The following is a 17,370-nucleotide window of genomic DNA, read 5'->3' on the forward strand; positions in this document are numbered from 1 at the left end:
TTGGCGGTGCATGCGCCTTTTTGACGGTGCGCCGACGCAACCAAACTGCAGCAGGTTGCGTTTGGCGCAGGTCGGCGCACCGTCAAAATGACGCATGCGCCGCCAAACGCATACTGCGCACGGCCTGCGCCCCCTGTGATAAAGATAGGGGACGCAGGGCACATGCAGCGTCATGCGCCGGTGGGCGGAGCTACCGGTGGGGCGTGACAGGGGCGGGGCTTAGCGGCGGCCGTGCGCAGGCCGTCGCTGCGCTCATAAACGCTAGTGTGAAACTAGCCTAACAAACCAACACAAATACTCCCTGTTCCAATGTAATCCATATAATAAAGAGTGTTCCACAACGATCTCCCGTGTAGAGCAAATACATCGGGAGATGTGACTGCCCTATCTGGCCTCTGATACACTGACAGAAGATAATCGCTCCTGCAGTGCATCAGAGTTCGTGCTCTCACTTTACGGCACCGCTGCGTGAGAATTTTCTCAAGCAGCAGTGCCGCAAATGAACTCCGGTGATCTCACGGCGGCGGAGTGATACACTGTGGGAAGATTATCTCCTGTCACCGGAGCCATGGAGAGTGGTCACATCTCCAGATGTGCCTGTTCTACATGGGAGATTGTCGTGGAATGTTCATTAAATGGATTACATCGGAACATGGAGTATTTCTGTTGGTTCATTGTTTTTTTGCAGGAGATCGAGGGCGTCGGGGACGAGCTGCTTGGTGAGTATGAATGTTTTTTTATTTTTTAAAAATTGAACACAGTAGCCGGATGATGGGACTACTGTCCCATCATCGGCTAATGCTGTCACTATTATATGTGACAGCAGCCATAGCCAGATGGGACTACTAGTCCCATCGGACGATGCCTGCCTACACAGACACCCGAACTCACACAGACCCACACACAGCTGCGCGCACACAGATACACACAGACACCCACAGACAGACATGCACATCTTCTCCGCTCACACATAGTCTCTGTCAGAGACACCGCACTGCACTTGCTCATAGAGCCAGTGCGCGTGTCCTGAGTACAGAAGCAGTGCTAAAAGATACCTGTAGAGACGGGCAGCAGAAGTGACCATGCGTGCTTCAGGCTAATAGTGTCAGGGTCCAGTCAGCGCTGGAAAGTAAAGACGCATAGGACCTGTGGACACTGAAACTGAATAACCTGCACGGGACCTATGGTCATGTGACTGCAAGGGGGCGGGGCTTAGCGTCCTGTATCCAGATAGGACAGGACACCATACAACAACTCAGAGTCAGGCAAAACAGAGGTCACAGCAGTACGGGCAAACGAGGTACAGGAGGGACAAACAGATGGGTAGTCAGACAGAGCCAAAGGTCATACACAAGAGGGCGACGTGGTACCAAGGGGACGAGCAGAGAGAAGTCGGGTCACAAGCAGAGAGTCATACACGAGAGGTAGCGCAGTACAAGAGGGTCAGGCAGAACTCGTAACAGGGACAGAACCAGATCACAACCGAAAAAGCAAGCAAGATATCAGGAACAAGGCACACGTATACAAGAGGTCATTTAACTCAGCCGAGGGCAGGAGTATAACTGACACCAGACCCAGGTCCAGTGAGCACTAAATAGCCTCCTGCTGCCAGAGAGAGGCAGCACAATTAACCCATAGTCTAACCAGGACGGGTCAAAGCGAAATCCAGTCCTGGATCATGACAGTCTCCACCCACACAATCTCCCTCCTGCCTTTCTGCAGCATTTTTCGCATGCATATCCGCAGCAAATCTGCAAATCTTTTTACAACTGTGGTTTTGCTGTGGACTTAACTGACTCAATGGAAATCAATGGGTGCAGAAACACTGTAGATCCGCAAAGAGAATTTACATGCTGCGGAAAATAAAATGCTGAGAAGTCACACAGATTTTTCCAAAGCATGTGCACACCAATTCTGGATTCCCATTGATTAACATTGGTTGTGTACTACACTGTGGATTTGGTGCAATTCCGCGTGTCCAAAAACACTGCAGATCCGCAGCAAAATCCGCAACGTGTGCACATAGCCTTAATGCTCTCAACCATTCCTTACTGTCACAGACCAATTCTTGGATCTGTGTCAGATTCGGGATTCCCTCATCTAAACCTTTTTTTTTTCCTTTTCAGGCCTTGGGGACTTAATATGGGTTTTTGCCCTCAGTGGCCATAGGTGTTATGGCATGTCTGTTGGTTTCCCTGCTGATGTGACCACTCCCTTTTCCTATATAAGGTCACATGGTGTATCAGCAGGTGTGGGTGATAGCATTTCCTTTGTGGATTCCAACCACGGTGAAGTGAACAGCTGGCTCTGAGGTGTTGAGCAACTGCTGAAACCTGGTGAAGTTAGCAGCTGACTGAGGTTTCTAGTCACTGCTGAAAGTTGGTGCTGAACTCTGCTGCCCGGTGTTTGCAGCAGAGAAAGGGGAGCAGCTGGCTCTGAGGTGTCGAGCCACTGCTGAAGATGGTGAAGGTAGCAGCTGGCTCTGAGGGTTCGAGCCACTGCTGAAAGCTGATCTGGTGCTGCATTCTGCTGCCTGGTGACTGCAGCAAAGATAAGTGTTTCATTGTATTCCCCGTTTTGTGTATTTTCCTTGTGTGTATTAGTGCAGCGGTGGGACCAGTGTCTGCACCACCCAGTTTCCTAGCAAGGGGTAGGTGCAGGGCAAGTGAGGGTTCAGGTATCCTGGTCGGTGACAGATGAGGAGCCTGTGTAGGGAATGCTAGGAGTGCTTAGGGACACTGCCTCAGGGGAGTGCAGGAGGTCTCCACGTCCCCGTTCCCTATTGCAGGGCCCACCATTGTAACTGTTTCCCCTTCCCCTTTGTCTTGTTGTTTCAGTTACCGGCCTGCGGGTCGTATCGCACAGGACAGGTACACGTGTTGGTCTTGTTGTTTCAGTTACCGGCCTGCGGGTCATGCCACACAGGAAAGTACACGTGACACTTACTCACACGTGTGTGTGGATTGGCAAAGCATGTATGTGTTCTGAATAGGAAAAGGGAAGTAAACCACTGCTAGACAGACCTATAGTGGTAGCTTATCTTCCTTGAGAATAAAAGATCGGGCATGCTAAACTTCTGCAGATTTGATACACTCCAACATCTGCCTAAATTTACACAGTTAGATGGTCAGCCAGTCCCACCAAAATCAGAAGATTCTATCTTATTGTAATGTGTATCTATACTCTTAGAGAGGTCCTGTCACTTGCTCAAAAAATTGAGTTAAATACCTTCTAAAATAATCTGTTACCTCCCCTAATTCTGCCGCTCTTTTGCATTTTGCGCTCTCCTTCCTTTGCATAGATATTCACATTTGTTTTTTTGGAAGGCACCATGTGAAATGTCTACTTGTAGCCCACCTGGGCACTTCTTCACAGTGCGCTTTCACCCATCCATTCGAGACCCTGCCAATCAAAGCTCAGCAGCTGATCTAACATAGCAGTCTAACAGTCTCCGCCACTGCTGAGCTGTGATTGGCAGTGTCTGGGAGGGAGCAATGAAAGTGCATGACAATAGATAAGATGATGATGTAACGCTCAGACTGCAAGCAGAGAATTTACATGCGCTCAATAAGAAACAAATGCAAATATCTCTGCAATGGAGTGATGCAGCGCAAAATAAAAAGTGTCAGAATCAGGGCAGCGCAGAGATTTTACAAGGTATTAAACTCACTAGTATATATCAATAATACAGAAACTGTAAACCTAATCTGGTGTGCAGAGTGCTGCACATCCCCAATTTCTTATTCTGGATGAACAGAACTCTCTACACCGGATTTTGTTTACCTGTCGCTACAGGACCTGGTGCAGTTCTTATGTTGGGGTGATTATCTAAAACAAGTTTTTATAGTTATGTTTTATTCCCCTTTCGCTGCAAGTACATACACTCCCCTGAGGACGCCTTGACAGTGAGGCAGAAAAACGGCAGTAGGGATTCTTTCTCAGGACACAAGGTGCAGCACTACACTTGGGTACTGCCCTTTTGACGGCTGGAGCATTACACGGGTTATGACACAGAGACCTAGGGTTAAACTGACCTCCGTGCTCATGTGGCACTTCAAGTGGCTCCATGAATTACAACAAGCTGACTTATGGATTGAGTGAGATTGCAACAATTTACTATTGACACGGGCATTAGCACTACACTTTGTGTTATACCTTGTTTTATCATTTGTGTCTGGTGTCCTGTAAACAGGTGATCTGAATGGGTTCCTGGTTTAATAATTTGAGGGAATATCCCTATTTTAAAACATTATTATTAAAAGTTATATTTTAACAAAAGAATCTCTTTATGCTATTTACTGAGGTATTAAACTACATTTTATTAAACAAATGTAAGGTCATCTTTAACTTGTGCTCTTAACAAATAATTTTACCTCCTGTTATCACAAGTAAATCTCAAGAAAGTTTTATAAATTCTGAGAATGGGAAAATGTATTGTTGGGATGACTTTTTTGTCAGAAGCGCTGTGTATGTGTGTTTTGATATTCTATAATGCATAAGCATTTACCTGAGTGTGGGCAATCCTATTTGTCTTTGTGTTTTAAATTCCTCTGTAAATTCTTTGGAGATCTTTGCCTCATTGCTGAGGTTATTTTTCAGCAAATGGTACAATTTTGGCTTGTTCCTGCATTTCGATAAAATAAGACGGTATGCATGGCTACTAAATGTTAGATATCCCAATGCATTGGCACATGATACTCGGACCTATAAGTCAAAGGAAAAACAGTTATTATAGAGCTTATAGTTTGGCAAAATGCTTCTAAGACAAATATTAAAGAAGTACTCCAGCATTGTGTCTTTGCACAAAAAAGGCTTTCTCACATCCATATCCTCACTTTTTATTTCTTTTAAATATATTTATGATGTTTTAACAGTAGAACCATGAATAAAATAAAATATAACACTTCAATAACTTCAATATATTCAAAGATCATATTGCAATGATCATATAAAAAAAAAATGGTGCATAAATAACATTGTCGGGTGCACATATGTAGTGCTGGGCGGCCCGCCTGATCTAATGGTATGGCCGTCACTATAGGCCGTAAGCTGGACACTGTGCATTACACTTATCTATGTGAATGTCCTATGCAAGCATTATATGTGTGCATTTACAATACAAGGCAACCACCACCTCCAAGAATGGTGGGGATGTAAGTGGTTGTTTCATTACTATTTTGCACGTGTGCTGCCTCAGCCTTTATCATGGGAACCTGCTACAGCCTTTGCATTTAACCCCTTAACGATCGTCGATACGCCTTTTCACGGCGGCAGTTAAGGGTACTTAAACCACAGTGCTGCTTTTTTTTAGCGGTGCTGAGGTTTAAGGTTATAGCGTCGGGGGTAGCAGAGACCCCAGAGAATAAGATTCAGGTCGGTTTTACCGATCCCAGTGTTCCGATCGCCGTTATTAATGGTATAACGGCAACTGCAAAAAAAAGTCCTAATTTCCATTTAATTTCTCTCTTCTGATGTGATCGCACAAAATAGGGTCCCCCGATCACACCTCCCAGTACCTCCATTGTCCCTGCAGGCCCCCTGAAGCAGACGGCTTCTTCTTCCAGGAGAAAATGGCGGGAACATGCGCAGTTCGCCCGCCGAGATCTGCCGGCTGGCATCCGTCAACAATAGGAAATTTTTTCCTATTGGTTCATACACTCACTGGCCACTTTATTAGGTACACCTGTCCAACTGTGTGTTAAGACTTAATTTCTAATCAGCCAATCACATGGCGGCAACTCAGTGCATTTAGGCATGTAGACATGGTCAAGACAATCTCCTGCAGTTCAAACCGAGCATCAGTATGGGGAAGAAAGGTGATTTGAGTGCCTTTGAACGTGGCATGATTGTTGGTGCCAGAAGGGCTGGTCTGAGTATTTCAGAAACTGCTGATCTACTGGGATTTTCACGCACAACCATCTCTAGGGTTTACAGAGAATGGTCCGAAAAAGAAAAAAAAAACAGTGAGCGGCAGTTCTGTGGCCAGAAATGCCTTGTTGATGCCAGAGGTCAGAGGAGAATGGGCATACTGGTTCGAGCTGATAGAAAGGCAACAGTGACTCAAATTGCCACCCGTTACAACCAAGGTAGGCAGAAGAGCATCTCTGAACGCACAGTGCGTCGAACTTTGAGGCAGATGGGCTACAGCAGCAGAAGACCACACTGGGTACCACTCCTCTCAGCTAAGAACAGGAAACTGAGGCTAAAATTTGCACAAGCTCATCGAAATTGGACAGTAGAAGATTGGAAAAACGTTGCCTGGTCTGATGAGTCTCGATTTCTGCTGCGACATTCGGATGGTAGGGTCAGAATTTGGCGTAAACAACATGAAAGCATGGATCCATCCTGCCTTGTATCAACGGTTCAGGCTGGTGGTGGTGGTGTCATGGTGTGGGGAATTTTTTCTTGGCACTCTTTGGGCCCCTTGGTACCAATTGAGCATCGTTGCAACGCCACAGCCTACCTGAGTATTGTTGCTGACCATGTCCATCCCTTTATGACCACAATGTACCCAACATCTGATGGCTACTTTCAGCAGGATAATGCGCCATGTCATAAAGCTCAAATCATCTCAGATTGGTTTCTTGAACATGACAATGAGTTTACTGTACTCAAATGGCCTCCTCAGTCACCAGATCTCAATCCAATAGAGCATCTTTGGGATGTGGTGGAACGGGAGATTCGCATCAGGGATGTGCAGCCGACAAATCTGCGCCAACTGTGTGATGCCATCATGTCAATATGGTCCAAAATCTCTGAGGAATGCTTCCAGCACCTTGTTGAATCTCTGCCACGAAGAATTGAGGCAGTTCTGAAGGCAAAAGGGGGTCCAACCCCTTACTAGCATGGTGTACCTAATAAAGTGGCCAGTGAGTGTATTGATCACTGTGATAGACCCTATCACAGTGATCAAAATAAAAAAATAATAAATCAAACGACTTTATCACCCCCTTAGTTAGGTAAACAATAATAAAATTTAAAAAATATATTTATTTCCATTTTCCCATTAGGGTTAGAGTTGGGCTAAAGTGAGTTGGGCTAAAGTTAGGGCTAAGGTTGGGGATAAAATTTGGGTTAAGGTTGGAGCTAAAGTTAGGGTTAGGGCTAAGGTTAGGGCTAAAGATAGGGTTAGGGTTGGGGCTAAAGTTAGGGTTGGTGCTAAAGTTAGGGTTAGGGTTTGGATTACAGTTACAGTTGGGATTAGGGTTAGGATTAGGGCTAGGGGTGTGTTGGGGTTAGGGTTCGGGTTAGGATTAAGGTGTGCTGGAGTTAGGGTTGTGGTTAGGGTTATGGTTAGGGTTGAGATTAGGGTTGTAGTTAGAATTGGGGGGTTTCCACTGTTTAGTCACATCAGGGACTCTCCAGACACGACATGGCATCCAATCTCAATTCCAGCCAATTCTGAGTTGAAAAAGTCAAACGGTGCTCCTTCCCTTTTGAGCTCTGCCATGCGCCCAAACAGTGGTTTACCCCCACATATGGAGTATCGGTGTACTCAGGACAAATTGGACAACAACTTTTGGGCTAAACTTTCTCCTGTTACTCTTGGGAAAATAAAAAATTGAGGGCTAAAAGTATCATTTTTGTGCTCTGCATTATAAACTTTAGTCAAACACTTGGGGGTTCAAAGTTCTCACGACATATCTAGATAAGTTCGTTGGGGGACCTAGTTTTCCAAAATGGGGTCACTTGTGGGGAGTTTCTACTGTTTAAGCACATCAGGGGCTCTGCAAATGCAACATGATGCCCGAAGACCATTCCATCAAAGTCTGCATTCCAAAATGGCGCTCTTCCCTTCCGAGCTCTGTCATGCACCAAAATAGTGGTTACCCCCACATATGGGGTATCAGCATAGTCAGAACAAATTGCACAACAACTTTTGGGGTACAATTTCTCCAATTACATGGCTCTACATTATAAACTTTAATGAAACAATTGGGGGTTCAAAGTGCTCACAACACATCTAGATAAGTTCATTGCTGAAGAAAAAAGTAAAGGCCCAGATAATTTTAAGAGACTCTGGGACAGAAGGGATCACCTTCAAGTAAACAGGCCCAAATGGGGTGGAAAGAAAAACTCTAAACGTAAATTTCCCACCTGCTCTCCTGTAGACAAGAAACCCAGGACCAACACTTTAGAGGTGATTAACCTGTCCTCTCACTCCTTATCTGAGGCACAAAAGGAGGTACTAAGTTTGGGATTAACCTTTTCCCCATCTAATAATTTTAATTTTTTTCTAGCATTAAAGGACCTCCACCTCTTTTCCCAGAAATTGGTCCTACATAAATTACATTCAAAATCACAATTCGGACTGGCATTGGAGTCTGCTCTTGAAAATGAAGCCATTGCCGCATTAGAGGAATTCGAACGGGAGTCCAGTCCGAAATTAGCAGGTACTTCACCACCCATTTTGTCCAAATCAACCACCTTCCCTCCCTTATCTATCTGTCCACAGGTCGACATATTCACCCGACTGGTGATGGAAGATTTTAAGAAAATAAAAAATCAGCGACATGAGGACAATTTAACACTTATACAACGTAGGGCACTGGGTGACCTTAGAAAATTGGAGGACATTGTTATTAAACCACCCGATAAAGGGGGGAATATGGTGGTTTGGCCGGTGGAGAAATATGATGGGGAGGCCCTGAGACAATTAAGAGATGGGGAAACTTATGGTTTACTTCCCAAAAATCCACTTGCCTCCTTTAAAAGTGAACTGATCTCTATCCTTGAGATGGCCTTTGAGAGGGGTGTCATCTCCAAAAAAGTTGAGGGACTTATAGTCAAGGCTCCTGCTGTCCCGACCTTTTATCTCCTGCCCAAGGTCCACAAGGATTCCATCACACCCCAGGGGCATTCTATTGCCTCTGGCATTGGAGGGCTATGTGATCCAATTGGTAAATTCATTGAACATTACTTGCAACCACAGGTGGAGACGCTGCCCTCCTTTGTCAGCGACACTATGGATGTCCTGAGGCGCCTTGATGGCCTGTCCTTCGATTCTGACACGGTTCTAGTGGTGGCTGATGTAGCATCGCTTTACACGAGTATCCATCATGTTGTCGGACTCAAAGCCTCAACATTCTATCTTGAGGCTAGCAATTTGGACCCGAATCTTCGTGAGCTGGTGTTAGACCTACTGCGCTTCATCCTCACCCATAATTTATTTACATTCAGGGATCACTTTTATTTGCAGAAGCATGGTACAGCAATGGGGGCGGCTAGTGGGCCGTCTTATGCTAACCTCTTTCTTGGATACTGGGAGAGGGGTTTGCTGTTGGACGGCACAGAAGCCGTTCCCCAGATCCTTGGATGGTATCGTTATATCAATGATATTTTGTTTATTTGGCAGGGTTCTTGACAATTACATGGTGGGGTTGAATCGGAACGGGTCTAAAATCTGACTCGCCTAGATATATGATCATCGAGTGGTCTCATTTTTGGATGTGGAAATTAGAGTGCGAGAGGATGGTTACATTGAGACTGATCTGTACAATAAGAAGACATCTGTAAATTCCCTCTTACATGCATCATCTGCGCACCCTATATCCAACCATTAATGCAATTCCTACAGGCCAATTTCTACAGGCTCATAGGATCTGTACTATGGACGTGTTATTCGAGGGGCAGTCCAAAGACTTTGGGCGGAGGTTCAGGGAGCGGGGCTATAGCAACTGGAGTATTCGTAAGGGCTACATCAGAGAAAAAAATAGGAGGAGAGGGGGATCTTTTGGCTGTGAATAATAGAAACAGGATTAAGATAAAAGATAATAATGTGGAGATAAGATATATCTCTACATTTAATCAACAATGGGACAAAATGCGAAATGTGTTACAAAAACACTGGCCAATATTAATGACTGACCCCTATCTGGGACAACGCTTGTCCTCGTATCCACTAATGACGGCAAGACGAGGAAAGAACTTAAGAGACACTTTAGTCTCTAGTCACTATGTCCCAAAATCTCGTTTTTTGTTTTAGTGGGAAGGGGAGAATGACAGGATTCTTTCCTGGTGGAAAATGCCTCGCCTGCAGGAACCACGTTACAACCACATCATTCGCGTTGTCGGACGGCCTCAAGTCATTTGAGATAGGGGAATATATCACATGCTCTACTACGCGTGTGGTATATTATGCGACATGTAATTGTAATCTCATCTATATACACTGCGTTCCAAATTATTATGCAAATTGGATTTAAGTGTCATAAAGATGTAATTTTTTGTTTTTCAAGTAAACTCATAGATTGTATTGTGTATCAGGGCTCTTTGGATCACTGAAATCAATCTCAAATTCCTGTGATAATTAGTTTACCAGGTGAGCCCAATTAAAGGAAAACTACTTAAGAATGATGTTCCACATTATAAAGCAGGGCACAGGTTTCAAGGAATTTAGGAAAGAAAAAGGACCTCTCTGCTGCTGAAAAGCATCAAATAGTGCAATGCCTTGGTCAAGAGATGAAAATATTAGATATTTCCCAAAAATGTAAACGTGACCATCGTACTGTTAAGAGATTTGTGTTTGATTCTGAGAACAGACATGTTTGTGCTGATAAAGGCAGAATGAGGAAGGTTTCTGCCAGGCAAGTTCATCGGATTAAGAGAGCAGCTGCTAAAAAGCCATTACAAACCAGCAAACAGATATTTAAAGCTGCTGGTGCCTCTGGAGTCCCTCGAACCTCATGGTGTAGGATCCTTCAAAGGCTTGCTGTGGTGCATAAACCTACTATTCGGCCACCCCTAAAAAGTGTTCACAAGCAGAAATTGTAGCAGTGGGTCCAGACATACATGAAGACTATTTTTCATACAGTCTTGTTTACTGATGAGTGTCGAGCAACCCTGGATGGTCCAGATGGATGGTTGGTGGATGGCCACTATGTCCCAACAAGGCTGCGACTTCAGCAAGGAGGAGGAGGAGTCATGTTTTGGGCCGGAATCATGGGGAAACAGCTGGTAGGGCTCTTTAAGGTTCCTGAAGGTGTGAAAATGACCTCTGCAAAGTACTGTATATAGAGTTTCTGACTGACAGCTGTCTTCCATGGTATAAAAAGCAGAAATGTGCCTTCAGGAGCAAAATCCTCTTCATGCATGACAATGCACCATCTCATGCTGCAAAGAATACCTCTGAGTCATTGACTGCTATAGGCATAAAAGGAGATAAACTCATGGTGTGGCCACCATCTTCCCCTGACCTCAACCCTGTAGAGAACCTTTGGAGTATCATCAAGCAAAAGATCTATGAGGGAGGCAGTTCACATCAAAACAGCAACTCTGGGAGGCTATTCCGACTTCATGCAAAGAAATCCAAGCAGAAACTCTCCAAAAACTCCCAAGTTCAATGGATGCAAGAATTGTGAAGGTGATGTCACAGAAGGGTTCCTATGATAGCATGTAACTTGGCCTGTTAGGATGTTTTGGAGTTAAATAGCTTTTTTGTTCAGTGAATGTGACCTCCTAATGCTGCAAATTCCACAAATGAACATTTTCAGTTCTTTAAAATAGATCAAATGTTTAGAAATTCTACTGTGCCTAATAATTTGGAACAGTGCAATTTGAGTTTTTATTCATTTTGGAGATTATACTGTTATCATTGGGAGGTTTCTTCAATAAAATTTGATGTATACTCTAACGGGTGATGACTTTTATTAGACTGACTGTCATTTGTACTGACTATTTAGGAAAATCATAGAAAAATATCATTTGCATAATAATTTGGAACACAGTGTAGGCCTTACCTCACGAGAACTACGTATTCGGACTCGTGAACATGTTCGGGACAAAGAGACTGCCTGAGACACTGAGGATGTGGGATCCCTTAAGACTAGTCCTAGACACTTTAGGCTAAAACATAAATCTTATTCGAGTGAATTAAAAATTAAGGGTATAGATCACGTTAAGATGGGGATCCGTGGTGGCAATAGTATCCGTATTCTCACACAGAAGGAGTGCCGCTGGATTGTGACATTGGTTCCTGCGGGGCTCAATGAACCGTACATAAATACCGGCAAGCCAGAAGTGGATGCACCGCTGGCCGGAAAGGAAGCATCCGCAACCCTGACAACCAAGACACAAGACGTGTTGGCATCATGCGGCGGGGAGTTGCCAGACGTAGTCAAGACAACCCCCACCGCATAGAGATGTCGAGAGCCGCTAAGCGGCACAGTCGCAGATCGCGCACGCATCAAAGACAGCAGGGCAGCCACAATAGTATATTGGAGGGACCGATCAAAAGCCACATATATAAGAAATGCGCCAGGACAATATATATTGTAATAGCTGTGCAAAGGATCAAGTCACTAGTTCACAACTTAATATAAGGCATGTAGTGATCGCAAAAGAGAATTCAGAATATAATTGTCCCACATAATGGACAATAATGAGCCCAGAAGAAATACATATGCATATATACTATATTAGTAATATCTATAAAACTGCATAAAGAATGCAGTAATATGTCAGTCTGGAGCACCAAGACATATACTAATGTACTAGATGGCAAACACATACATACAAATAATGTATATTATATATTGACATGTACAAAAATAATTATAATAATACCAATATAATTATAAACGTAAATATAACATTCATCACAATAGCGCATGAATATACACATATATATGTGTGACTCCAAAAAGACAGATATTACAACAATATAATCAAACACATATAGCACATACCAAATTACCATACAAATATACATATACTGTATATACACACATGCATGAATATACATACGTATAATACATATACAGTACATATCAAAATTATTGCAATATAGTTGTCCAAAATACGTTAAAAAGATATTGCAAGTTCCAATATATATATATCAGATAAAAAGATATATATAAGGTATATATGCAACATACACACATATGTGCCTGGCAGGCAAAAGTGCATCAAGGCCATTAAAAACATATCCAAAAATGTGGGACATTAAGCTCGTTCCCAATGGGTCCTCCAAGTTGACGATATTATACAAAGGAAAATGTGAAAATGGTGCAACTAGATAAAAAGAACAATTGCTCAGTTTTTCCTTTAAATTGAGATTATCCATATTGTTCTCTTATTGTGTCGGCTAACAATTTGGCATGTTGATACTAGAATATTTAAAATGCAGACAGTGGTCATTTCCACTTTTATATACTATATTCTTTATGTGTTATGCACAGGTTTTGCTTTTGACACTATGGACTTCAGAGCCAGAGAGAAGTCCTGGCTTGGACAGATCAACCAGGTCTTTGGGGGTGATGGAGCCAATGTGCAGCAGACTGGTGATCGGAAATGGGACGATTTATTTGAAAATATACAGACTCTATTAACAAAACGCACAAAACTTTGATGGAATCGTGCTTTCCTAGATAAATATGTAACACGTAAAATTATTCCTAGAGGACTTAGGATATCTGTAATCCCCGCTTTTCCAGTTGTTGACAAATCCTTTATAACCAGCTGGGAGGAGGCATGCAACAATTGTTCAACCACCTTAATGCAATTATTGATGGGCTTAAATTCTAAATCAATTACTGATTTGGATAAACTAATTGATGTTGCCCAATCTGAGTTAAAGGCTGCTTGCCCCCCAAGATATGATGCAGAAATTTGATGTACAACTAGAAAAATCACTTGATTTGACGGTTAAAAGAATACAGGAATCACAACTGTCCAAATTTAACAGGGATATTAGGGATTTTCAACTTAAAAACGTGTATCAATGGCGTAAGCAACCATCGAGAATTCACCAATCACAGCGGACAGTATCGAACACCTCCATTTCCTCATTGATCAACCAATCTGATGCTTCCACCTCCTCTGTTGTTACACGATCAGGGAATAGAAAAATGAGGAACTATGGCTACCATCCCTACAGAAGACGTAATAATAAAAGATCTACTGACGCTGTGGTTGATAATAATAAGGTAATTAATTTGAGTAATCAGATTTTATCTGAAACTGATCTGTCTGTACTGTCCAGGGGTCTCTCCTTTTCCCCTGCTGTAGGTCTGGAAACCTTTACAGCAATTAAGCATCTCCATATATTTGCGCGGCCATTATTCAAACGATGTTATTTTGATGATAATGTACAAAAAAAATTTCCCACAGATGAAGAGCAACAAGCTCTGAGGACCCTGGAGGACCTATCCTGTGAACATAATATGGTGGAGGGAGGTAAGATACCACCGTCGATTTAGCCGTGCTCCAGGCGGTTTCCCCCACTCTCCAATTGTAGCAGTATTGACCTTTTTGTTAAGGTGGTGTCCCGAGAGTTGGTGCAAATTAAGAAAGAAATTGTGAAAGATAATCTGACAATTGACAAACGCACACATTTAAAACATCTACAAAATCTCCCTGATGTCGTCATCAAACCAGCGGACAAGGGAGGTAACATTGTCTTGTGGCCTAAGGCCATGTATGAAAAAGAAGCTTTTCGGCAACTAAAAAATACCACGTTATAAAAAACTGACATACAACCCCTTGTCCGCTTTTGATGCACTCAGGGAGATTATTAATAGGGCCACCACCAATGGTGTTATAACTAAGGATCTAGCGGCGGCATTAATTGTAGTTGAACCCACAATACCAACCTTACATTTACTTCCTAAAATTCATAAGAACCGGGTGAATCCCCCAGGCCGCCCAATTGTGTCGGTTGGGGGGAACTAACTGGAGTGCATGAATCGATGGATCGATTCAATGCTCCAGCCATTAGTGGAGGACTTACCTTCGTTCCTCAAAGACAGCAACCAATTACTTTGCAGGATGGATGGCCCCTCTCTAGATCCAGGGACTCTATTTGTTACAGCGGACGTCGAGTCCCTGTATACAAATATTCGACATACTGATGGGTTATGTGCAACAAAATATTTTTTGGGGACTTCTAATCTTAGTCGAGGTATGAGGGCTCTTGTACTCGAGCTTTTGAAATTTACCCTCACCCATAATTTTTTCATTTTAAGGGGTCCTGTTATGAATGGGTCACCGAGGAGGATAACAGGACCAGGCTAAGCCACCAGAAAACCAGAGAAGTTGGAAACTAGGCGGATTGCAGACCCCTGATCCTATCCACACAACTAGCAGTAGCCGTGGAGCGTACCTACGATGCCCTAGACGCCTCAGCACAGCCGGAGAACTAACCCAGCCCAAAGCAAGAAAGGTGAAATCTAAACTGCCCCGGAGCAGACCCCAAAGGAATAGATAGCCCCCAAACATATATTGTCGGTGAGACAAGATGAAAACACAAACACAGGCAGAAAAATAGACTGGGCAAATGATGGGGCCCAAACTGACTAGACAGGACAGGAAAGGAAAGACACTGCCTGCAATCACGCAAAAACCCTGAAAACTCCAACACGTCTGATGCACAAAAAACACTGAAGTCACACGACTTCGCCCCCACTATATCAGCACTCTGGTATATACTGAAGGCAAAGCAAAAAGAGACCAATATAACAGGGGACAGAAGAAACTGACACAAGCAGTAACATATGGGCGGTGATCCAGCACAGCCCCAGCAGGAGCAAGCTGACCCGCACAAAGCAGAGATAGACAAAACCAGATCAAATGCACAAAGATTAGCAAATAAAGACTTAGCTGAACCATGCAGGAACAGAGCAGGAGACATCAGATATCAGACCTCAGAAGGCACAGGAAGAAAATCACCAGCAGGGATTGAAGGAAGTCAGCTGTCGTAAATACACCAGTCAGAAACCCCAGATCTACAATCATCATCATCATCATTATCAGGTGGCAAGCCTCTGTCAATCTGACCAGCTCCACTACCTCCAGTAACCACCAGAGGGAGCCCAGAAAGAGAACTCGCAACACCTCTGTCAATCTGACCAGCTCCACTACCTTCAGTAACCACCAGAGGGAGCCCAGAAAGAGAATTCACAACAGGGTCCTTCTTCCTACAGTTCCAGGGAACAGCCATGGGCGTGGCCTTCACACCAGCCTATGCTAATATGTTCCTGGGGCAGTGGGAAAGGGACCTCTTCCTCTCAGATCAACAGGGGTCGATGGAGCGTGTCCTACTTTGGACACGCTACATCGACGATATCCTCTTGATCTGGCCGGATACCCCGACTTCCCTTGATGATTTTATTTCTAATTTGAATAGTAATGACCGCAATATACACCTCACGTTCAAATATGATCAAGACCAGATTGAGTTTCTGGATGTCACTCTCAGGAGGGATTCCCTTGGGAATGTACAGACCAATATTTAAAGGAAGCCAACGGCAACCAATATGTTGCTTCATTCCTCCTCTCACCCTGGCCATATGGTGCGGGCAGTGGCGACAGGTCAGTTTATTCGTCCACGACGAATTTGTTCTACCGAAACTGACTTTGAAAGGCGTGCACAGGAACTTAAAACACGACTCCTAGATCGTGGCTATAGTAATCGAGCCATAATAAAAGGCCTATCACAAGGCAAAGTACAACACAAGAAATTCCCTACTCTATAAGTGCCTGGAATCTGACAACACACTGGAATCTATCAGGTTCATAGCCAACTTTCATTGCCAATAAGAGAGATTACATACTGCCCTATCTAAATCTTGGCCAATTTTGATGGCGGATCCTATCTTGGCTAAAATATTATCAGATAGACCATTGATTACGTATCGCAGAGCCAGGAACCTATGTGATCAATGAGTACATAGCCACTATAGTTCTGACCCTGCTCCTCATTTCTTTAGTCAGGTCACCCCTAGGTGTGGATGCGCTCCTTGTGGCCACTGTGTGGCCTGTATTAATATAGAGCACAGTAATTCATTCACTAATTCGGCTGGATCAAGTGAATATAAAATACACAAATGTATTACTTGCACTACCAAAAATGTGATCGACTATGCCACCTGCCCATGCTCCCTGATCTATGTTGGCTTAAACACTAGACATCTTAAGGTTCGTGTCAGGGAGCATGTGTTGGGATACAGGCTGCCGTTGGACACGAAGACGCATCCACACTTAAGACATTGCCACGTCATTTTAATTTACACCATCAATGTGATGCCAGAGGACTAAGAGTTATAGGTATTGACACGCTGCAGGTGGGTATCCGTGGAGGTAAAATTTCCTAACGTCTCGCACAGCTGGAAACCCGGTGGATTTGGACGTTAAATACTGTCCACTCACGTGATCTCAATGAAAACCTAAGTTTCATTCACTTTCTATGATCACCTGACGCTGCAACATTGTGCTGTTATTCACATTCCAAGTGGGTACTTGATTTTAATTTTTTTTTTTTTATTTCTTTTTATCTAGTTGCACCATTTTCACATTTTCCTGTTAATAATACCGTCAACTTGGAGGACCCATTGGGAACGAGCTTAATGTCCCACATTTTTGGATATGTTTTTA

General features: G+C 43.6%; 1 protein-coding gene across 3 annotated transcripts in view; it reads right to left on the minus strand.

The window, feature by feature from the left end:
- The window catches only part of LOC141057362 (ankyrin and armadillo repeat-containing protein-like), a 140,798-nt gene that overhangs the window by 55,956 nt on the left and 67,472 nt on the right, over positions 1–17,370 (minus strand). For all 3 annotated transcript variants that reach the window (XR_012222031.1, XR_012222030.1, XM_073553945.1), the window contains exon 2: positions 4,508–4,704. Coding sequence is in view for 1 of the 3 variants with exons in the window: in XM_073553945.1 (XP_073410046.1) it covers positions 4,508–4,704 (197 nt within the window). In the remaining 2 variants the exon portion in view is untranslated. The remainder of the gene's footprint in view (positions 1–4,507; positions 4,705–17,370) is intronic.

The sequence above is a fragment of the Dendrobates tinctorius genome, unplaced genomic scaffold (genome assembly GCF_039654945.1).
Source record: "Dendrobates tinctorius isolate UK_male_01 unplaced genomic scaffold, ASM3965494v1 ptg000204l, whole genome shotgun sequence".
Taxonomy (NCBI): domain Eukaryota; kingdom Metazoa; phylum Chordata; class Amphibia; order Anura; family Dendrobatidae; genus Dendrobates; species Dendrobates tinctorius.